General features: G+C 48.7%; 3 protein-coding genes across 5 annotated transcripts; all 3 read right to left on the bottom strand.

The window, feature by feature from the left end:
- Window positions 1–435: 435 nt before the first annotated feature.
- LOC136532770 (ATP-dependent Clp protease proteolytic subunit 5, chloroplastic-like) lies at window positions 436–3,654 on the bottom strand. Of its 2 annotated transcripts, none has more exons than XM_066525368.1 (9): window positions 3,444–3,654; window positions 3,277–3,369; window positions 3,075–3,177; window positions 2,855–2,947; window positions 2,503–2,548; window positions 2,354–2,426; window positions 1,486–1,520; window positions 1,301–1,389; window positions 436–997 (listed from the first exon to the last, which is right to left on the bottom strand). In XM_066525368.1, the coding sequence occupies exons 1-9, from the start codon at window positions 3,542–3,544 to the stop codon at window positions 800–802; spliced, it is 831 nt and encodes a 276-aa protein (XP_066381465.1). In that variant the 5' UTR covers window positions 3,545–3,654; the 3' UTR covers window positions 436–799. The 2 variants fall into 2 exon arrangements, with proteins under 2 accessions (XP_066381465.1, XP_066381460.1); XM_066525363.1 differs by having other exon boundaries at window positions 467–997; window positions 3,054–3,177.
- A 3,937-nt stretch (window positions 3,655–7,591) lies between these two features.
- LOC136532753 (protein SEMI-ROLLED LEAF 2-like) lies at window positions 7,592–20,904 on the bottom strand. Of its 2 annotated transcripts, none has more exons than XM_066525349.1 (19): window positions 20,487–20,904; window positions 20,138–20,212; window positions 19,926–20,041; window positions 19,694–19,805; window positions 19,452–19,577; window positions 19,299–19,346; window positions 18,389–18,588; window positions 17,303–17,499; window positions 16,597–16,877; window positions 16,338–16,487; window positions 15,779–16,156; window positions 15,479–15,628; window positions 15,156–15,231; window positions 14,936–15,060; window positions 14,551–14,742; window positions 8,808–8,948; window positions 8,516–8,650; window positions 8,091–8,291; window positions 7,592–8,000 (listed from the first exon to the last, which is right to left on the bottom strand). In XM_066525349.1, the coding sequence occupies exons 1-19, from the start codon at window positions 20,619–20,621 to the stop codon at window positions 7,884–7,886; spliced, it is 2,955 nt and encodes a 984-aa protein (XP_066381446.1). In that variant the 5' UTR covers window positions 20,622–20,904; the 3' UTR covers window positions 7,592–7,883. The 2 variants fall into 2 exon arrangements, with proteins under 2 accessions (XP_066381446.1, XP_066381451.1); XM_066525354.1 differs by having other exon boundaries at window positions 19,452–19,574; window positions 20,487–20,903.
- Window positions 12,225–13,373, bottom strand: LOC136532782 (U1 small nuclear ribonucleoprotein C-like). The gene is made up of 2 exons (XM_066525376.1): window positions 12,510–13,373; window positions 12,225–12,279 (listed from the first exon to the last, which is right to left on the bottom strand). The coding sequence occupies exons 1-2, from the start codon at window positions 13,261–13,263 to the stop codon at window positions 12,245–12,247; spliced, it is 789 nt and encodes a 262-aa protein (XP_066381473.1). The 5' UTR covers window positions 13,264–13,373; the 3' UTR covers window positions 12,225–12,244.
- Window positions 20,905–22,002: the final 1,098 nt, after the last annotated feature.

Below are 22,002 nucleotides of genomic sequence, written 5' to 3'. Positions count from 1 at the left end.
TTGTGTGTTTTTTCTGTAAAAATGAACTAATTTCTATAAAAATCTTATACTATTCATGTGAAATTCATGCGTTCCAAATAGAGCCTTAAAAGAATAGCTATCACAGTTACCTGTTGACCTAAATCGGAAGACAACGGTAGTGTAAAAAAGGAAGACATCCCTGTGATAAAACATGCCATTCGCATTCCCAATCGGAATTTTTCTTTTAATAAACATAGTTATCACTGTTGCCTGTTGACCTAAAACGGAAGACATCGGTCGTGTAAAAAAGGAAGACATCCCTGTGATAAAACATGCCATTCGCATTTCCCAAACGAAAAGACATCCCTGTTACTGATGGAGCACATAGGCGGGGAAAGACATCCCTGTTCGTTTCATCTTGAGATGGGACTTATTGAAGAGGGTAGAGGGGGATTTTGACTTGTAGGGGCTTGAATCCCACTCAATCCCCTTGGTTTTTGGATCAAACGAACAGGCCTGGATACTGTTAATAAATTCTAATGTCCATCGCCAAGAATGGATATCCTAATCGTAGATCTTGTTTCTTTTACAATCTTTGACGCCTCTGGATGTAGAATATTATGTAGCCAGGCTCTTTAATACTGTTAATTTAATTCCAATGTCCATCGCCAAGGATGGATATCCTAACCGTAGATCTTGTTTTTTACAATCTTTGACGCCTCTGGATGTAGAATATTATGTAGCCAAGCTAATAGAAACACCGCAGTGGAAACTCAGTTCCAACAGACACATTGATACAATAAACAAAAAAGTTTTGGAGTTCTAGCACACTTCATGACTAACTGGAAGCTGGAAGTGGTTGAAGGGCCTTGAGGGGATTCATGATTACTCCATCAATAAGGCCATACTCCTTTGCTTCTTTCGCGCTCATAAAGTAGTCACGGTCAGTATCTACATTGATCTTATCCAGGGGCTGCCCAGTGTGGTATGCAAGGTATCCATTTAAGTTAGCCTTGTGGTGCAGCATCTCATTAGCCTGAAGAAAATAATCAGAAACTTGAGGATGAGCAACTGCTGGTGTAAATAACAATTGTAATTCTTACTCGGTTGCCATTGGCTTGTAAATAACTTGAGGAGCTCATTGGCTTGTAACAATGCAATATATAGAGATAAAAAACAATATGCAATATATAACAACCGTAAGATGAGCTGAGTATGAAAATTAGAAAATAAGGATCGTTGTTGAGAAGAAATGAGAACTGAGAATATCTTTGGTTAAGATGCTGTACTGGTCTAGAAAAAGCAAGACATTTTCCTTAGTCCCACATTGCGAGTTTACCTGAATCTCAAGATCAGTCTCCTGTCCTTGGGCCCCTCCAAGAGGTTGATGGATCATTATCCTCGAGTTTGGTAAGCTGTATCGCTTTCCTGCATTATATTTTCACCAATTTTATGACTTCTATAACGAAGCTTGGATATGTAAGCTACACCTACATGTATTTTATTAGCAATCAATACTGTTACCTTTGGTCCCAGCACTAAGTAGAAAAGCTCCCATACTGCCAAAAGGAAACATCAAACAGCAGAAAGAGTGTAAGAATCTCCAGGTAATAAAAGATAACATTGCATGAGGCATGGCATAATTTGGAGTTAAACAATAATAAGAAATGGTCACAGAATCTCAATAATAAATAATAAACATGGTCACACCAACAAACCGTAAAACTGAAACACAAATTAGATCTCTAACATTCTATATTTAATTATCTATCGCTAGTTACACTAAAATATTAAATACTAAAAGCAGGAATACATAATGCTTACTTTGTGAAAGCATACTTCATTCCTACCTTTTATTCATAGCAGAACTACATGTACCAAAATTAGAATGGAAATCAAATTACTAGACATTTCTGTGCAGATAATTGAGCATGCTTGCTTGCTACAAAAGGTGAATCTGCTGAATAGTAACCTCAACACAGGGCAAGTATGCAAAATAAAAGCACATCGCTGCTTTTGCATCTGGAGTTGACAATTGTGCAATTTGAGAACTCATCTACTTAACTGAAGATATGGTACCATGGTAGTTTAAAATAACTCACGTCATGCAAGTGTTGTCTGCGAACAAGAACTATACTAGCACAACCAAGGCCATACATTCTAGTTACTACGATCCCAAATCCCAGACTAAGCAGGTTAATACGAACTGAGCATTCCAATTACTGCAACTGCAAACACAAAGGATCAATTGTGCTTCCCACATCGAGAACAGAATGAACTACATAGGGAAAATAAACCCAGACTGAAATAATCAAACATGAAGATGAAGATCATGTAACATGCAAAGCACTGAATCAATTGATGATCGTTCAGCAGAATTTGTGTTCAGTACCTTGCAGCTAGTCCGATACAAACAGTGGATACATCAGGCCTGATGTGTTTCATTGTATCAAATATAGCCATTCCTAACAGAAAACGAAAATGCATTAGTATTTAGTTGAAGCAGCTAACGCAAACATACTATGTTAGACGAGCTATTACCAGCTGTCACTGACCCTCCTGGTGAATTCACATACATAATTATATCCTACAGGAAAATTGACAAGAATCAGCACTAGATGGACGTAAGAAACCATGTTTGAATATATAATTATCATGCAGTTGAGTCCCTAGCTAGATGAAATGGCAACATTGGCTAAACCTACAAGTTCTGTGGTCACAATTGTATAACCCAATTGCGCACCACAGAAAGTTAAAGAAGCACTATACGAAGTTTAGTACTACAATGGTGGTTCACTGTCTGGCATCAACAAACAAAGGTTCGTTTAAAGCACAAGCATGCTCTATTCACACGGGAATTACAGCAGAAAAAAGTTTTCCCCTTCGTTTTCACCTTAGTGGTATCAATAGCGTCGAGGTAAAGCAGCTGTGCTACAATGATGTTGGCCATATCATCCTCAACAGGGCCACCGCACCGGATAATCCTCTGCACAGAGACCAATATATAGTCACACAAACCCCACAATACAATCCAGTAAAACCCATCCTAGTAAGAAGACCAAACACTTGTACAAAATACAGTGCCATTGTACGTGCTGGAAAAGCTGACTGACGACGCTCTGGAACCGCTCCATCACCATGGGCGATGGCCCACGCTCCTGCCCCGCCGCGGACTCCACTGGGAAGTAGGGCGATCTCGGCACCACCAAGTCATCCCTAACACAGGCACAAACAACATCAGAAACCCCGTGGCACCTAACGAAGCCCATTTCAGGCAGACGGCACGAAGCTCGAAGGGCTCAAGACAAATTCCACCTGATCGACCAAATCCCGCGCCGCGGAGCAGCCCCGTAAGGCACCGCTCCTCCGGCTACGGCGGCAGTCACGGCACGAGCGCACCTCCTGCTCCTGCAAGACGCGGATGGAAAGTTAGGGCCGGCAGAGAGGACGGGAAGAGGAAGGCGAATGAAGAGGACAGAAACCTAAGGAGTTGGAGAGATCTGGGATCGGGGCTGGTATTGGGGTTCGGGCGGAGGAGAGGAGTGGTCAGCGAGGAGGAAGAGGTTGCGGTGGCGGTCGCCATGGACGGGAGTCGGAGCTCGCGTGGGGTTTTGGGCGGAAGGGGGCTTTGGTTTGTTAGCCCTCGCCTCTTATCCGCGAGGCGAGAAGAGTGGTAAGGGCAGGGCTCCTCTCTCCGACTCCGGCTCCTGCTCGTCTAGAGGAGCTCTGCCAAATATTTTTATTTTCTGGGAGAGCCGTTTTTCAGTAAAAGTAGAGGAGAGTTATTTTAGAGAAGTCATAATTTATAACTCCTCCAAAACCAAAGTCGTGCCAAACAGGTCCTAGATAAATAAGAGAAGAAATGGTCCCGGAGTCACTGGGGAAAGTGAAAGCGTGGGCTTTTGTGTTTCGGCCTTTCGGCCTCGTCCGCACTTGGAGGAAGCATTAGCAAGGGCCTGTTGTTTTTTGGAATGGGCCTGTTGTTCCTTAAGAGAAGAAATGGTCTCGAACGGCATGCTATTTTTTTTAGGAACAACAGGCTCATTTCAGGCATGCCATTTTTTTTTTGGAAAAATTAGCATGCCATTTTTTAAGGAAACGTTAGCAAGGGCCTGTTGTTCCTTAAAAAAACAATGGCCAGTTTTTTTTTTAATGAGCTAAGGCTAATTACTAGCTCCGTTTCAAATTTACTAGCTCCGTTTCAAATGATAAGACGTTTTAACTTTTCTAGGTTCATAGCTTTTGTTATGTACCTAGATATATATGTTATGTCTAGATACATAGCAAATACTATGAATCTGAAAATGTCAAAACATCTTATAATTTGAGACAGAGGAAGTGCTAGTTAGACTAAAATTAGCCAAAGTTGGCTAACTAATTGGCTAACAACCGGTTGAAGATTTGTCTAAAAAATTAATCCACCTATTAGCCCTTCTGTTTGGATTAACTAGAGCTAATTTAGGTTATTTCTTAGGGCTAGCTAGTGATTAGGTTACTTCTGTGTGGTTCTCATGCTGGATTAAGTCCACTTTTAGCCCCTAAATTATTGGGTTCGTCTAATTTTGACCCTCAAGTATAAAACTGTCTACTGCTGGTACCCCAACTGTCAAAACCGTCCACTTTTAGCACCCGGACGCAGGCAGGGCTGTTTTGTCCAACGTGAAGCGGGTTTGACCACGCCACGCTGGCGTTGACCACCACATAGGACGTCGGCCTCCGTCTCAGTGACATGTGGGGCCCACATGTCAACCACTCATCCCCTCCCTCTCCTTCGTCTAGCTCCAGCAGCATCCGGACAGGTGAGCTCGGGCCCACTGTGGGCAGGGGAGGTTCGCCCTATCGGCGGACGAGGTGGACGGAGCGTGCGCGGCGGCTTCGGATGGGGTCGCGCGGCCCTACGATGCCGGTGGTAGCAGCCTCGACGCCCTGGCGTGACCTAGCCACAAGCAGGTCCGTGGCAGCGGCGACGCTATTGCATTCCGACGAGGCGACGGCTACATCGGGCTAAGCAAGGGGGTGAAGACGGACTACGGCTCACCGGTGTTCTGTAGAAGGCTCTAGTTGGCTCGGAGGCGAGCGGAGTAGTGCTAGCCATGGGGGCGGTGGCAAGGCAGCCGACGAACTGGGGCAGCATCGGCTTTCTTGGCGAACCAGTGGAGCTTTGCGAAACCTGTACACAGAGGACACCCGGGAGGTTATGGTGACACAGAAACGAAGCGAAGGTAGCAAAGAGAGTGGGCGAGATGGGGTTGATTGCGACGGAGCTTGAGCTCGGTGACAATGGCGGCCACCGACGATGAGAATGGTTCGAGTAAGCTTAATAGAGGATGATCCCTGATGGGATCACGCCCAACAACGAGCTCAAGACCCAAGGCTCCTAAGGTGGTGAGGAATTGGAGAGAGAGATTGGAAACATCGCAAATTTGAGAGGGGAAGAGAGACGTCCGTGCCTTCCCGTCGTCGCATTTGCACGCAAAGCCAGCGCTCGCGGCAGGTGGCTGGTGGCCCTACTGCCTGCGCCCGCGCTCGTGCCGCAGAGAGGCGCGTTGGGTGCGGTAGGGAGAGGGGAACATGGAGGAGAGTGCAACTGGGGCGGAGAGGGCTCGGCTTGGAACGCGGCGTTGTCCCGGCCACGTGCGCAGACGGACGAGGCCACAACGATGCCATGGCCGCTATGCCGCACAGCGAACCGGCAACGGGCGCGCCGCGATCTTTAGGGCTTGGCCGAACCGGCGGCCTCGGCTGCGGCGTAGGGAGGCGGTGTCCGCGGCGAGTTCGACTGCGGCGCAGGGGAGCGATAGCTGTCGTAGCCTGCTTGCGTGCTGCCATGCTGCTTGGGCGCCGCCGCCGCAACTTTCTCGAGCACCATCGCCCTGCTCGTGCACCGGCGCCGCAGCCTACACGCGCACCATGCCTACTCGCCGCTGGTGACAGGGAGGAAAGAGGGGCCAGCGTGGCGTGGTCAAAACGCTCCAAGATAGACAAAACAGCCCTGCTCTCGTCTAGGTGCTAAAAGTGAACAGTTTTAGCATTTCGGGTACCAGTATTATATGGTTTTGTAGTTGAGGGTCAAAATCAGACGAATCCAATAGTCGAGGACCAAAAGTGGACTTAATCCTCTCATGCTAATCATAATAAACTTTCTCTTTCTAGATTTAATTAGGCTTGGCTCGAGTTTAAAACAAAAAATAGATTTTAAGGTCCACAATAAATATATGTGCAATAAAAGATTAATTCATTATAAAAACTAGGAGAAGATTGACTCAACTTAAATGTCAACCATACGCTTTGCGATGAGCTTAGGTGGGCAAGCGACAACATGAGTGGTGTGCCACCATTGATTCATTGAAGGATGACAGACTAAGAGATAGAAAAGGAATAAGTAACAAAATAGAAGAGGGGGAGTGCAAGACTCAAGAAAGGTGAGGCCGCGAGGGTAAAAGGACGACAGACCAAGAGACAAAAGAAATAAGTAACAAAATAGAAGAGGGGGAGTGCAAGACTCAAGAAAAGAATTTATTATGGAGTATATAGGTTAGACCATCTCCAGCAAATACCTTGTACTTGATTCCATACTCAGAATTTAGGTAGTGAGGGTAAAAAAAATAGCTCCAGCAAACCCCCTACTACACCCCTATTTCGGTTGGACTCTTACTTTTCCTCCTTCACCCCATACTTCTGTTGGCCCCCTACTGTTTTTCTCTCTCGTGGCTACATTGACGCTCTTCTTCCCCGCGACCGGACCGACACGACTTCGCCCTCCCCGGCGGCGGTGCCTCCCCAACGTGGCCTGCCCAGGCGACGACGCCCTCCATGACACGGCCTTGCCCCGACGGCAGTGCCTCCCTGGCATGGCCTGCCCGGGCGGCGACGCCCTCCACGCCGCGGCCTTGCCTCGGTGGCAAGGCCCTCCCCTACTGGCTCTGCTCCATGGGAAGAACCTGGTAGAGGATGACACGTGGGTCCCACGTGTCATCCTCTACAAGGATGGATTTGGAGTTTTTATTTCAAGAAGTGTTGCTGAAGTAAACAACAAAACATGGGTAGTACGAAAATGGATAGCTACCTAAACAGAGAAGTAGAGCATATGTTTTAGATAGCCGCCCTGTTCGTTTGGCTGGTTTGGCTTATAAGCCATGGCTGAAAGTACTATTGACTGGTTTGATGTGAGAGAAAAATATTATTTGTTGACTAATAAGCCATAACTTATAAGCCAAATGCGACCAAACAAACCGGCTTAGCATTGGTGGAGATGATATTGCAGAGGTTGTATGACCAGTGGATTCCGGTGATATGGTATTCCTTAGGTCTTCAGTCTTCACGTCATAGTGACAAGGAAAAAATGTGAGTTTTTCCGGTGCCCCAAGCGGAACAACACTCCCGGCGACAGAATGAAAGTGTTTCAAATCTCCCTAGCAGAAATACTCCCTATGCTTGCCGATGGAGTATTGCCGAAACCGCTACTAATTTATTCCAATTGCGTTGCGTTAGTGGCCCATAACAGGAGTACAAAACATTTTTAGACAAGACCGAGATTATATACACAACACTACCAGTTACGACAAACGATTTCGCAAGCATACAGAAGCTCCCTCTAAACTCCCTCTACCTCAAGAATACCTAAAAAGAAAGACCTCAGAACAAACGTTTTGGCAAGCATACCGGAGTGCCAAACATATTCAGTAATTCTCATACAACTCAGTCTGCACAGGCGACACAGAGCTCGCGACTTACAACTACAGAGGCAGTCGTAAGATGATAGATATGCATATGCAACAGACATCTAGTAGATAGATACACATACTTACGCTACTACAACTAAAACCACGTCATAGATAAAGTGTTCCATTAGATAACTAGTACCCTACGCGTTGGTACTGCAGACTAGCACTCGTGAAGAGGGCTGTGTTTAGGTCAGTCGATCACAGCTCCGGGTGGGTGCGATAGGCAGCCTTCAGGAAGTTATCGAAGGGGCTGGCAGGTGGAAGCTTCACTGCAGAACATGGTTCAGATGATGTGCGGAACATGGCAGAGTTTACCTGGACAAATGCAGATTGTGTGAGAACAATATACATGATAACAGCATTCTAGGAGACATGTTTCAGAATTCAGATATGACATCTCCGTACCTTGGGAATGATGGAATGATGGGCAGTGGGAAGACTTGGCATAGGATTGTCCGGGGTTGATTCGTGTCCATTGACAAGCCAGCTTGATAGTTTCTTCCTGGTTCCCAATCCAAGGGCTTCACATTGACTAGTCATTGTACCATATGGAAGAGGTGAGGTTGAAACAGATGCACCTGCAACCTGGCCAGCCACATGTAGTGCCTGATAACAGAGACTGATAGTCAGAACTCGTAACTCGGTTACGTGATATAATAAATAAACTACCATGATGCCCCAGTTAGAGGTAGAAAGGGAACGCTAAAGCTCTTATAATTTGGAACGGAGGGAGTATAAAACATAAGGATGCCTAATTGCTGATACTTAACAATGTTAGTACAAATGTGAACTAGATGAATAACAAGTCAACTGAATTTTGAAGTACTTACTGATTCCAACAATTGACCAACACCTAAAACATGTGGAACAGACTGTGGTAGAGTAATCTTTGAGATGGAGCTAGCAGTGTTGGTTATTGGTGACTCGTGCAAGCCACAATCTACTGAAGAGGTCCTTGAACATTCCTGCAATGCAAAGGACTTGTGAGCTGATCTAGAAACATTTTTTGTCATGATGGAAAGAAAAATAACAAGGTGGAACATCGAATCATTCCAGGCATACACAAGTGCCTTCATCCAATGAACCATAAGGTCTGTTCAGTGTTTAATGTAAGCAACCCACCTCATCAAAAGAAAGGGATTCATCAGAAAATGCTTGCGCATTGAAGTTGGCCCAGTCAAGTGCTGAATTTGACCCAAACAGAGGCATCTCTTCAGGTGTGAACATCTCAGTGAGCTCCTTTGTTAGTACATCCTTGCCCATCTGTTAGTGCAGTTTCGATTAGAAAAACAAGGGAAATCACAATTAGAAAGGGGGGAGGGGAATAGTACATTTGCTTCACAACAGCATGTTGCTAGAGTTGTGAGAATCCATTACTTAGGCTAACCCTAGAAGGGTAGCAATATATATTAGTCATACATGGGCCTCATGGGCCTAATATACTCATACTCTCATACTCCAACACCCCCCCCCCCCCCCGCAGTCTGAACTACCGGCGCAGCGGAGTTACAGACTGGACATGAAAAGAAGCACACACACGAGCCCCCCCACAGACGCAACTAGCCACCAATGATGTTGAGGCTGGAGCGAAACTCGGTGAAGGTCGATGACGGGAGGCCCTTGGTGAAGATGTCGGCAAACCGGGAGGTGGTCGGGACGTGGAGGACCCGAACATCGCCGATGGCAACCCGATCACGGACAAAGTGTAGGTCGATCTCCACATGCTTGGTCCGTTGGTGCTGCACGGGGTTGGTGGAGAGGTACACCGCACTGACGTTGTCGCAGTAGACCAGCGTGCTCCGGGAGAGAGGGCTGTGGAGCTCGGCAAGGAGCTGTCGGAGCCAGGAGGCCTCAGCCACGCCGTTAGCGACAGCTCGGTACTCCGCCTCGGCACTGGATCGGGAGACCACCGGCTGGCGCTTGGACGACCAGGACACCAGGTTGCCGCCCAGAAAGACAGCGTAGCCGGAGGTAGAGCGCCGAGTGTCCGGACACCCGGCCCAGTCGGCGTCAGTGTAGACGACGAGCTCGGTGGAGCTAGACCGCTGAAGGAGTAAGCCGTAGTCGACAGTGCCGCGGAGGTAGCGAAGGAGGCGCTTGAGCGCAGTGAGGTGAGGCTCTCGGGGATCATGCATGTGAAGGCATATCTGCTGCACTGCATAGGTGATGTCTGGCCTGGTGAAGGTGAGGTACTGAAGGGCACCTGCAAGACTCCGGTAAGCAGTGGGGTCTGCCACGGTGGTTCCCACGGCCTCTGACAGCTTGCCCTGTGTGTCAACTGGAGTAGAGCAGGGCTTGCAGTTAGTCATCCCAGCACGCTCCAGGATATCAAGAGTGTACTGCCGCTGGTGAAGGAGAAGGTCGGTGGGGCGAGGCTCAACAGTGACCCCGAGGAAGTGGTGGAGCACACCAAGATCCTTCATAGCAAACTCCTGCTGAAGAGAGGCGATGACACGACTGAGTAAGGACGGACTGGAGGCTGTGAGGACAATATCATCAACGTAGAGCAGCAGATAGGCAGTCTCAGCTCCATGATGATAGATAAACAGGGATGTATCTGACTTGGCCTTCACAAACCCCAGTGTCAGCAGGAAAGCAGCAAACCGAGAGTACCACGCCCGGGGGGCCTGCTTGAGGCCGTAGAGAGACTTGTTGAGCCGGCAGACCATGTCCGGACGAGAAGAGTCAACAAACCCCGCTGGCTGGCTGCAGTAGACTGTCTCGGTGAGAGTCCCGTGGAGAAAAGCATTCTTGACGTCCAGCTGATGCACGGGCCAAGAGCGACTGAGAGCCAGGGAGAGCACTGTGCGTACGGTGGCCGGCTTCACCACGGGACTGAAAGTCTCATCATAATCGACTCCAGGGCGCTGAGTGAAACCCCGGAGAACCCAGCGAGCCTTGTACCTTGCCAGTGACGACGTTGGATCCGGGTGGACGGGGCACCAGATCCCATGTCTGGTTGACGAGGAGAGCCGCGTACTCCTCTTCCATCGCGCGGCGCCAATGAGGGTCCGACAAGGCGTCGCGAACGGAAGAGGGTACAGGAGAGATCTGCGGGTCGTCGGGCATCGTCGCGAGAGCCCGGGGCCGCAGGGTACCAGCCGCGTGTCGCGTCACCATAGGGTGAACATGCCGCGGGTGTCGGTGAAGGAGTGGCGGGTGGTACACCGGCGACACGACACGGGCAGCTTGAGGCGGCAGCGGCGGTGTAGGGGTCGCCGGCGGAGAAGGGGCCACCGGTGGTGTAGGCGTCACCAGTGGAGAGGGGGCCCCCGGTGGTGCCGGAGGCAGCGGTGCCGCCTGCACACGGCGCTGGTAGACGTGCACCGGCTGGGCGAAACGCGCAGGAGGTGCGACAGGCGGCGTCCCTGGACCCGCGGCGGACGTAGGGGCAGGGGCAGCTCCGGAGGGCGACGCCTCCGGACCCGTGCAGGGCGCAGGGCCAGGGGCGTCACTGGTGGGCGGCGAGCGGGGGCACGGGCCCGGCGAGGGGCACGGGGAAGCAGTACCTGCAGGAGACAGCGGTAAAAGTGGCTAGACCACCGTGTCAGTGGGAAACAGAGAGAAGGTGTCAGGATCGGGGGTGGGAGGTGGTGTGGTGGTGGTGGAGAAGGGGAAGACAGACTCATCAAACACCACATGGCGAGAGATGAGGACCCGACGGGAGGTGAGGTCAAAGCTTGTGATCCGGGGAGTACCCAAGGAAGACACACAGAGTGGAACGGGGAGCCAGCTTGTGGGGAGCGGTGGCAGTGGTGTTAGGGTAACATGCACACCCGAAGACACGAAGGTGGTCATACCGAGGAGGGGTACCGAAGAGAGCGTGGTGTGGTGTGGGAGCCGGGCAGGCAGCGGAAGGTAGGCGGTTAAGGAGATAGGTGGAGGTGTGCAGACTCTCTGCCCAGAAGCGAGCAGGAAGCGACACCTGGAGCAGAAGGGTGCGCATGGTGTCGTTCGTGGTGCGAATCATGCGCTCGGCCTTGCCGTTCTGGGAGGAGGTATACGGGCAAGACATGCGCATCTGGACACCTTGAGAGAGGAAGAAGGCACGGGAGGTGCCGTTATCGAACTCACGGCCATTGTCACACTGGACGGCCTTGATGGTAAGGCCGAACTGAGTAGACACCCAGGCGAAAAAGTGGAGAAGAGTGGTGAAGGTATCCGACTTTGCACGCAAAGGTAAAGTCCACGAATAATGCGAGAAATCGTCAACCACCACAAGATAGTATTTATACCCAGAAATGCTGATGACGGGAGATGTCCATAGGTCGCAGTGTACAAGATCAAACACATGCGTAGTATGTGAAGAAGAAGAACAAAAAGGGAGACGAACATGACGGCCCAGCTGGCACGCATGACACAAGTGCTCATCGTGAGCCCGAGTACAACCAATGTCGGAACTGCGACTAAGCTGCGTCAGAGCATCACGTCCAGGATGGCCGAGGCGACGGTGCCAAGTGGTGGAGGAAGGAGTGGCGGCGAAGGCAGCTGACAAAGTAGACGGCGACGAAGAGAAAGCAGACGCCGGAAACCGAAGGGTGTAAAGGGGTCCCGTGCTGTCACATCGGAGAAGAGGACGCCGGGAAGCCAAATCCTTTACAGTAAGACCAGAAGAGTCAAATTCAACAGAACAGGAATTGTCAGCTATAAAACGACGAATAGAAAGAAGGTTGTGAACCATAGAGGGTGCAACAAGAATGTCAGGAAGACGAAAGGAACCATGAGTGCCGGCGGCACCCACGGACGTAACTGGAAGACACGAACCATTCGCGACCATGATGGACGAAGGATGAGAGGAAGGAGGGTAAATAGAGGAGAGTATACCAGGGTCTGGAGTAGTGTGGTAAGTGGCACCCGAGTCGGCGATCCAGTCGGGACCGGCAGGCGGTGTCAGGGCCATGGTGCTGAAGGATCTGGCCAAGGCCGCCGGGTTCCAACCGACAGGCCCGGGCGAGGTGTCGGGAGGTGTCACCCACGAAGATGCGCTGGGAGGTGGAGCCCACGCAGACGGGAAGTGAAACCCCGGAGGAGCTCCAGTGAGCAAGGCCACTGGTGGGCGAGGCTCTCTGCCTGGAGCCGGGAAGGGCCACATGGAGATGCGCCCCGACCACGGGTTGTGGAAAGAGGGCCAGGGTGCACCCCGTGGAGTCGCGGGCGACTGGTGGCTCCCGGGAGGGACCGGTGTTTGATGGCCCCCGCGGCCCCCACGTCCCCCTCCGCGGCGACGGCGGCCGCCACGCCCCCCCCCCCCCCCACCCCCGCTCGGCCCGGGGGGAGGAGAACCAAGAAGCGACGACGGCGGTGGAGCGAACGAACGCGCCGGAGGAGTAGCGGCCAAGGCAGTCGAGGAAGACGAGGACCCTGGCGCGGAGGTGGACCCTGGCTGGACGCCCTGAGTGTGCTCCTCCATGACAAGGTCGTCACGGGCCTGCAGGAAGGAGGGAATGGGCCTCTGCCGGGTGATCCACGTCCGGAGGTGGGCGTAGCGGTCACTGAGCCCGCGGAGGACGTTGAGGACCAGAATGCGGTCCTCCACGGGCCAGCCAAGGTCGCCGAGGGAGTCCGCCATGCTCTTCATGCGCCGGCAGAACTCGCCAACGGAGAGGTCACCCTGAACGAAGGTGCGGAAGCTCGCATCGAGACGCAGGGCCCGGGCTTCTGCATTGCCCAGAAACTGGCCCTCGAGCGCAAGCCAAGCCCAGCGAGTGTCAACAGAGTTGCGGACGAGGTCGTGGAGGTCCAAGGAGATCGTCCCGAGGATCCAGGAGAGGACGACGCTGTCAAGGCACAACCACGATGGGTTCTGGGCCGCGACCGAGGCGTCGACTAGGACGTGGTCGTCGAGGGCGTAGCGGCGGAGGGTGAGGACCAGGTCCCTCCAGCGGGCGTAAGAGGGCGACTCAGGCTCGAGGACGACCGGGACGAGGAGTCGGATGTTCTGGACACCCCCGGCCTGGTAGTGGAGCTGAGCCACGTGCGGGTCGGCCGGGTCGTGCCAGATGACCGCGGTGTGAGACGCGCGGTGACCCGTCGAGCCTGAGGAGGTGGCCGCGGTATCGTAGGAGGTAGGGAGGACGAGGAGCTGCTCCGCCTCAGCGATCTGGCGGGCCAGGGCATCAGCCGCGTCGCGCTCGCGCTCCAAAGCGAGGGCGGCCGCCCGCACCCGGGCCTGGCTGTCCGCAGCAGCAGCCCGAGCAGCCACGAGGGCGGCGGCGAGAGCAGAGTTGGCCCCTGCCGTCTGGAGAGGGGCAGGGGCGGCAGAGGAGGAGCGGGGAAGAAGAAAGGCTCTAGGTTCTCCCCCGCGCCCGCAGCGGCAGCAGCAGCGGCGGGGCTGCCTACGCTCGCGCCCGCCCCTGCAGCAGCGGCGGCGGCCGGCAGCGGCCAGGCTGCCCGCGCCCGCGGCGGCTGGGCCACCCGCGCCCGCGCCTGCGCCCACAGCAGCAGCGGCGGCGGCCGGGCCATCCGCGCCCGCGGCAAGGAGGCCGCCTGGCGGCGGCGGCGGCCGGGCCGGCCGCGCCGCGCGCTGGGCCCAGGAGGAGGGGTAGGGAAGGGAGGGGAAGGCCTGGAAGTAGGTGGGGGAGGGAGGGGGAGGGCGGCCAGCCATGGCGGCGGCAAGAGGCCGGCCGGCGGCGCCTGGCGGCTGGTTGGGGAGAAGAAAACCTAGTCTGATACCATGCTAGAGTTGTGAGAATCCATTACTTAGGCTAACCCTAGAAGGGTAGCAATATATATTAGTCATACATGGGCCTCATGGGCCTAATATACCCATACTCTCATACTCCAAGTCTCCAACACATGTGACGCCAGCATGCAATGCCAACAAAAAACATATGGCAAAATCACACTGACCATGCAAAGGACTAACCTCAATGAAATTAGAAAGTGCAGAGGCAATAACATCAAGCACTCGCTGATCGTTAATCCCTACTTTTGTCCTGCAGTCAGAAAGCATGGATTTGGCAACCTCCTGATCACTTTCAGAACCATAGCTGCCTAGATCCGATTGCAACCTTACATAGAGTTGCAAGTCTTCACCTATTCTTAGGTAAGGGTCAATCTGCATAGCATTTAATAATACATTTTCACTAATCATACATGAAAAACCAATGCATTTACATTTGCTAAATAGTACAGAAGCAGAAGCTGGTGTAAGATAGCCAGGAACATGAAAAAACCATAAAGGAGATACAGCATGAAGTATTTTGTGTGAAAAAGGCATAATATCTTAATATTCTCTGCGCTAGACTTACTTTGGAAGATGAAAAACACCTTAGCAAGTCTGACAGTTCAGTGATGTGACAAACTTTTCCAGCAAAAGCCAGCATACTCATTGCTAATGTAAAAATAGACCGTTGGCAAGAAGCCGGCAGAACTTCTGAACAAATTGCATAAACGAAAACATGTGACTTTGCATGAGAGATAAATAAGCAGAGATAGGAAAACCATAAAATTTCACAATGCAGATCATACCACTCGGGGTTAAAGCAACACTTCGAAGGGACAAAGGCAACTGGAAAAACTGAATGATATTGCCGTTGCTTGAATTCTGTGGCATCAAGAACATTAGAAAATAATTTAGTCATAATTATGAGGATTATTAAAACAAAGGCAAGGATGCCTTATTGCAGTTGGAAAAAGGGATCACAGACAAGTCTACTGAATCTATTATAAAATAAAGTTGTTGCCCAAAAATGTGAAGAGAGAAGACTGACAACTTTGTGCTTCTGTGAAATTTGTTGTTGTCTCATCAAAAAAACGTCAAAAGGATATTTTTCTTCCAAACAAATTCATACCTTAAGGCGGGAAGAAAGAACTGTTAGGCTGTATGAATGGCCAATAGCCTCATAATTAAAAGGAGTATTATCTGTTTGATTGGCCTGAATCCAGAATGAAGACAGCAATTGGTTGGTTTGATCTTCAGTTAGCATGGCAATATTGGTCTCCTGAAACATTTGCACAAGGAAGAGGCTAGTGTTACACATTAATAAACACAGCTGACGGCAAAAGGAAAATTTGTAAGAGAGATAAAAATAAACTTCAGCAGGGGTAGGGGTGGGGTGGGGTGGGGAATTCAGTGGTAATGTGTGGAGTACCTCTACAGAGCTACTTCGCTTTGCACATCTTTCAATGAAAGAGGAAACCAGCTTTGAGAAATAAGCTGGATTTTTCCGTTTATCCTCTTCATGCATGTTCATTTCCTTCACATCATCATGCATGATATTTCGAGGCTTATCTGAACTTAAACTCTCCTTTTCTCTCCTTAACTTCTCCAGTAGAGCAGTAGCTGAAGCAAATACAGATGTAGTCCGAGACTGCTTTTTTGTTTCGTATAGGTACTCTGATTCACTCCGCAGATGGCTTGGCCCTTGGACAATAATAGCGGAAAACATGTGGTGCGCTCCCACACGAGTGTCGATATCAGTATGTATCATGGACTTCAGTATCTGCTGGAGAAGTGCTTCTGGAAATACCTAGACACAAGCAAAAAAAAAGATGGTAAAGGTGGTCAAAAGACAGGATATTGACAAAGACAAGGAAAGTACAAAGGGAGAGGCAGGGGACATTGTTTGTTCCATAGTAAAAAAAAAAAACACAGTATATAAATAATGTGGAACTTAAGATGATAGCTTAAATTCAGATCTGTCAACTGACCATAGGACTGTTAGACGATACTGATGTCAACGAGATTATGTGTGAAAGGATCAGCAAACTTCCAAGGGTTGCTCTGGCAACAGTTGGCATAGAAGGCAAATTCTCCAATGTGATTGTCATCATATCATAGAGTGGCCGCACGTCATTAATCTAATAGAAGTTCCAGAAAACAGTAAATTAAATGGGGAAAGAACAGGTATGCAAATGGGAACTGTCAATAATATCAGTTAAGTAATAGAGCAGAATAATCAGAGCATACTCCTCTAACAACTTCCATAAGACAGTCCTCCAAGAAATTCTGAAGAGATTCATTCAAATTCTGATCTTCGACATTGCCTGACTCCACAGCCTCTAGTGTTTTCCTTAAGTGCTTGCACAAGTCACCTGCCACTACAAGTTCAACAGCAAATCCTCGAGATCGAAGTTGCCGTGCCAAGGACGTTGCTGTCTGAATAATATCTGATTTTGTCTGAGGATCGTGTACAACATTTTTGTGATCCAAGTGCCGGATGACGGTAGTTAGAATAAGCTGTTCATTGCCTGTAAGACAAGACCGCGTTAGCATGGAGGGATAATGCAATGAAAAACAGAATACACAGGGAAACGAAGTTGTGGTGCATATCATAATGTATTCAATAATAGGGTGACACCAAACCATACTGAGTTTCGAGGATAATGTGACGACGAATGTGGATGCTCCACATCTTCCATGAAGACTGATTTGTAATAGAACAGATAATCTATTCTAATAAATAATAGTTAAAATTATGGAGTTAGGTGCTCTCTGGGAAAGATGATTACATATGTTGGCACTATGTAAGAAACAAAGGAAACCAAAAACATACTCTATAGTACCATAAGGAGAAAAAAATCCTCACAAAATCCATGTACAAATATTTGAAAGAAATTTCAAATAGAACATAATGTTGCTTGAACGCAAAACTTCTTGGGAGTAGACAAACTACCTGAACTCTTTTCCAGATAAGCCATATCAGACAAAACAAGCAAAGCCAATCCATGTCGTGGGGCCCACTGTTTCTTCATATCAAAGTATGAAAGCATTGGATCTAGAATGCGACGCATGGTTGTACTCTCTTTGGCCAGTTCTGCAAGCTTTTGGACACAAATATGCGACCATACTTCTGGGGAGTCACGTTCATCCCTGCGATTCCATTAAAACAAACCATAATCTATTGTGTATATTGAACTAGGGCTGGTGAAAATGGAGTACAATGAATAACTTAATATATAATTTACACAAGACAAAACAAAGTATGAAAAAGAAAAGGAAAATGGCAGGCCACAATATATAGGCGGGATAATAACTGGCAAGGTGTTTTTAACTTTTAAATAATGTTAGCATGTTTCAATTCATAGCTCGGAAGATGCATAAATTAAGCGATACATGGATTTTCACAAGTTTTTTTTTTTTTTTTGCATATCAGTAATCTAGCAAGAATGTAATAGAAAAACAAATAAGCCATAGTATAGGAATCAGAATTGATCTTTTTTCCACGACGGGAAACTCAAATTTCATGACCTCACAGCAATGAATTTACAAAAGCGTCACTTGATCACGAAACCAAAATGTACTTAAAACGCACCAGCACATCTGAGCACACAGGGCCAGCATGCACAGCACAGACGTCAGAACGATTGTACCCAGAACCAAGCAACAGACAATAACGCAAATCTTAAGCTTGAGCGACTACTAATTACATGCCCAAATGGACACAGCTTACAGCACGCAGATCCTAAAATCAGAATTGATCTACATCTTTGTGCTATCAGATATCCACCTCTACCACATCTATACACTCCAAAGATATTATATTGGACGAAAAAACATCAAATAAAATCTAGAGCATAAGCATGATATCTGATCTCGGTTACGGTCCGAACACTGAACCCTTCGACAAATCAGAAGAAAGGTGTGCACTATTGCTCGAGATAAGACTAACAGAATACCATGGTGCAAGAACTTGCATGGCACGCAGCAGCATACATTTTCAGCAGAAAGTTCATGATATACCAGCTAAAGATACCCTTACCTGGTAAGAGCTGACGAATTTCTTGCTGGTCGCAGCCTAATAGTTGTAGTGTTAATATTCACATCGTTACCACCACCTACGCCAGGTCTACCCTCAGACCTTGCTATTTCATCAACCCAATTATGCTGCAATGCATGTCTGTCATCACCATCGCCATTAGATTCCTCCGTCCTATAATTTTCCAACACTGAATGCACTATCTGCCAAATCCACAGGACATTAAATCTTCAATTTCCAACATGGCATTGAACTCAAGAAATACTGAAATCAAATGCATTCAACAACCAATCAAAAAGTTTCAAACAGAATGCAAGAACAGGTCAAAACTTCAATCAGCAGCAGAATAGTTTTCAAGAATGCACAAAAGGCTTGTGTATCTGTTTATTAAAAATAAAAGGAGTTTGGTACAACACAAGATCAAGGAACTAGACCACAAATCAAAACCTAAGAAGAGTGTTGGCAGAAAATTTATCCAGTTTAAATTTGACACACAACGCCGAATCAGCTTAGCATGTACTAATGATAGCTTTTGCCAAAAAAAAATCCTAATTTCTAGATGGATCAACCATACTATCTTAGAAAAGGAGAGACAAGGCTGAACTAGTTTGGTTTAAAACATCATGTTATAATCACTCAGGGCGGAGGTTCATAGAAGAAACAACAAAGGAACAGTAAACTAACATCCATGTATAAGCGAAGAAAAAAAGTAATAGTTTGCAGCCTCAAATAGTTGCTAGTACTTGGTCCAGAAATCCAGACAAGGCAACTCAAGCAAGAGAGGACTGACACGAAGCAAGACAAGCTGGTTATTTGTAAGCATGAAAATAAGCTGTACAAACAAGAAAGATAGTGGAAAGACAAAAAGAAGTATTCACAACAGGTCAATGCTATAAAAAGCTGATACAACAACCTCATCAAAATCAGCAAATATGTATGAATGCTCCTTCATGAACCAGATCTGCGGAAACATTATGATAGTCAGTGAGCTTAAACCTCAGGAAAAAAAAAACTGCTAGAAAGCATCAGGAAAGTAAAGGGGGGAAAGAAGTGAACTATGTATTACCATTGCTGACAGGCACTGCAAGCTTGCTGCCCTCAGAAGCCTGTGCTCCTCTCCCTGTTGACGTGAAAGCGCACATACTTTGTGCACCAAGCTTTCAATATTGCGTGCATATGAGTTGTCTACCTGCTAATATGCAGGGGAAAATTGAATCATGATGCATACCTCAAACAAAAAATCATGATGACCAATTATGTGAAAACTTAAAGCACAGAACGAGAACATGTCTGATTGCCATGCCCCACCTGACTGTTAATAAAGTTTGCTAAAGTTTGACACCCAAGGATGTGAATATTCTCCTGCTTGCTTTCCAGAAGCTCGGTAAGGACATTCACTAGGCTGATCGCAAAATATGCCCTGCAACAAAACATGTGCACAGTAGGACAACATAAGAACTCTGCCACAAAACCTTATCAGCAACAGTTAACATTGCAATAAGTATTGCACAAGTGGTAACTAAGAAATTGGCAAACTCACATCTGCTCCTTACAAATGAAGAGTAGCTTGCTGTAAGCTTCAGTGATGATTCTGACGAAGTTCACATGAGCAGAGCGCAGCTCCTTGTGACTCCTCTGCTCTAAAAACTTGGCAATCTGGCAGGCAGGCAAGCAGTGAAGAAGAAACAAGCAATGATAAACCACATCGTCCTGTAGCAGTGCAATACGTCACAAAATGGCAACATCACATGCCTTTGGTATGCGCAGTGGGTTCTTCGCAGCATACTCGCACAACTTCACTATTTTCCTCTCATTTGGAGCACCATCCTGCAAAAGTAAACCATGTAAACATAGTAAACAGCGATACACTTGACCACTAAAATCCACAAAATTAAGTTAGAGGAAACAGAATACGACACACTTGACAGAGCAAATATTCCGCTAGGCATTTTATAAGGAAGCTTGTTACCAACTACTTGCAGATCCAAAATAGTAGCACAATGCATCATGCGGCAGCAACAGCCAGCCAATGCCGGTACCGAACTTCCTAAACTAGAAGCGCGCCGACCGAAGCGAAGCGAGACGAGAACCGAATACTCACGGGCGTCTTGGGGAATATCTCGGCGAGCAGCTTCTTGTAGCGCTTGACGGGGCGGCGCGAGCTCGGGCGCAGCGCGGGGCAGCACACGCACATGCTCTCGCACGACGGCAGCAGCTTCGCCGAGAGGAAACCCATGTCTTCCGCCAGCCCCGCGAGAACGCCGCAGCGGCCCTCGTAGATCTCACCCGCGCGTCTCCGGCCGCAGAGAGCGCGCCCAAACTCCCGCTTGCAGGATATCTCAGGCCTCCCCCTCCCAGCTCCGCCTCCTCCGCCGCCGCCACCGACCGACCCCAAACCCAACTCCTCGTGGAGACGACCCCAAAACCCAGAATGGAGAGGGCTACGGAACCGACGGGTGAGAGGGGGAATTTGGGGTGGGACAGTGGGAGGGGAGGAGGGGGAGGGCTGGACCGCTGGAGTGCGAGGACAGGCGAGGGCCGAGGAGATACCACGTGAGAGAGAGAAACCGAGAAAGAGAGAGGCCTCGGTGGCAGCGCCAATTGCAGCAGCCTTTTCCCCGCGCCGAGTGACCTGCGCTTTTCACACGCGCCACTGTGATCTGTGAAAGTGAGAACAGGGGCGTGCTGTGCCAGTGTGCCCACGCCAGTACGCCAAACACTTGTGATGGACGCCTCCTGCGTTTTGAACGTTGAGTGCGCACCCCCAGTCCCCACTCCCCAGGGCGACAGGGCCCAGGGTTTGTTCACCCCCAAAAAAACAAAAAGGTCAAGACCGTCTACCATGGAAAGTTGGAAACTGAAGACGGGCAGACTTGAAATTTACTCTAATTGTTATTGGTTCGTTGAACTTATCCCATATTTAATTTGTTCGACTTTTTTTTCAGTTGAAATAGTATTTTTCTCTCACAATAATTTAGCTAGAACCATGTTTTCAGCCAGTTTTAGCCAAAATTCTACCAGCCGTGGCCATTAAAGAGAACGTAGATATATGTCCCGTTCGCTTAAAGCGACTGATTTGTTATGTGAGAAAAATACTGTTCGATTGACAAAGTAAGCTGCCCTATTTTGTCCACTTCCTCCAGGCTTATCCAGTCTGTTCGAGAGACCGTATTAGATCATAGATTATTTTTTGTTGGCTGATTTAGTATGAAAAAAAACACTATTTTTAACTAAAAATTTACGATCATTTACGACCCAGCGAAATCAAACGAGCCTTTCCGCTTCCAGCACGGTCCGAGGGTCTCCCTTAAATTTTACGCGTCAAGGTAATAAAAAATAAAAATAGAAAGAGGAAAGGCATCACGCCTCGCCGCCTCCGCCTCCGCCCCAGCGTCGTCTTCTCTTCCTCTCCGACGGCTGTGCGCACAGATCGTGTTGGCCCTGTTTGGATACTCTAGCACAGCTAGAGGTTAGAGTTAGTTTTAGCTCAGGACTAGCCCTGAACTAACTCTAGCCTAAGAGATGTTTGGATACAAGGGTTAAAATGATAATAAATGTGCTTTCCAAATCATTGGTGCAGGTGAAAATAGAGAGAAAACAGTGGACCCCACCTCAAA

Source organism: Miscanthus floridulus, chromosome 2 (assembly GCF_019320115.1).
Source record: "Miscanthus floridulus cultivar M001 chromosome 2, ASM1932011v1, whole genome shotgun sequence".
NCBI lineage: Eukaryota > Viridiplantae > Streptophyta > Magnoliopsida > Poales > Poaceae > Miscanthus > Miscanthus floridulus.
The sequence above is the reverse complement of the archived record's forward strand: the minus strand, read 5'-3'. Positions and strand labels throughout refer to the sequence as shown.

Bases quoted from the DNA above. Each gene is read 5' to 3' on its own strand.
- LOC136532770 (XM_066525363.1), bottom strand. From the start codon at position 3,544: ATGGCGACCGCCACCGCAACCTCTTCCTCCTCGCTGACCACTCCTCTC. The intron at 2,549-2,854 runs GTGAAAACGAAG...ATTTTCCTGTAG, and splicing joins ACGCTATTGATACCACTAAG to GATATAATTATGTATGTGAA. The intron at 1,521-2,353 runs GTACTGAACACA...TCCTTTTGGCAG, and splicing joins TGTATCGGACTAGCTGCAAG to TATGGGAGCTTTTCTACTTA.
- LOC136532782 (XM_066525376.1), bottom strand. From the start codon at position 13,263: ATGAAGAGCATGGCGGACTCCCTCGGCGACCTTGGCTGGCCCGTGGAG. The intron at 12,280-12,509 runs GTATACTCTCCT...CTTACTGTAAAG, and splicing joins CCACACTACTCCAGACCCTG to GATTTGGCTTCCCGGCGTCC.
- LOC136532753 (XM_066525349.1), bottom strand. From the start codon at position 20,621: ATGGGTTTCCTCTCGGCGAAGCTGCTGCCGTCGTGCGAGAGCATGTGC. The intron at 16,157-16,337 runs GTCAGTTGACAG...GCTTGTGTCTAG, and splicing joins TATCGTCTAACAGTCCTATG to GTATTTCCAGAAGCACTTCT. The intron at 15,629-15,778 runs GTACTCCACACA...CAAATGTTTCAG, and splicing joins AGCGAAGTAGCTCTGTAGAG to GAGACCAATATTGCCATGCT.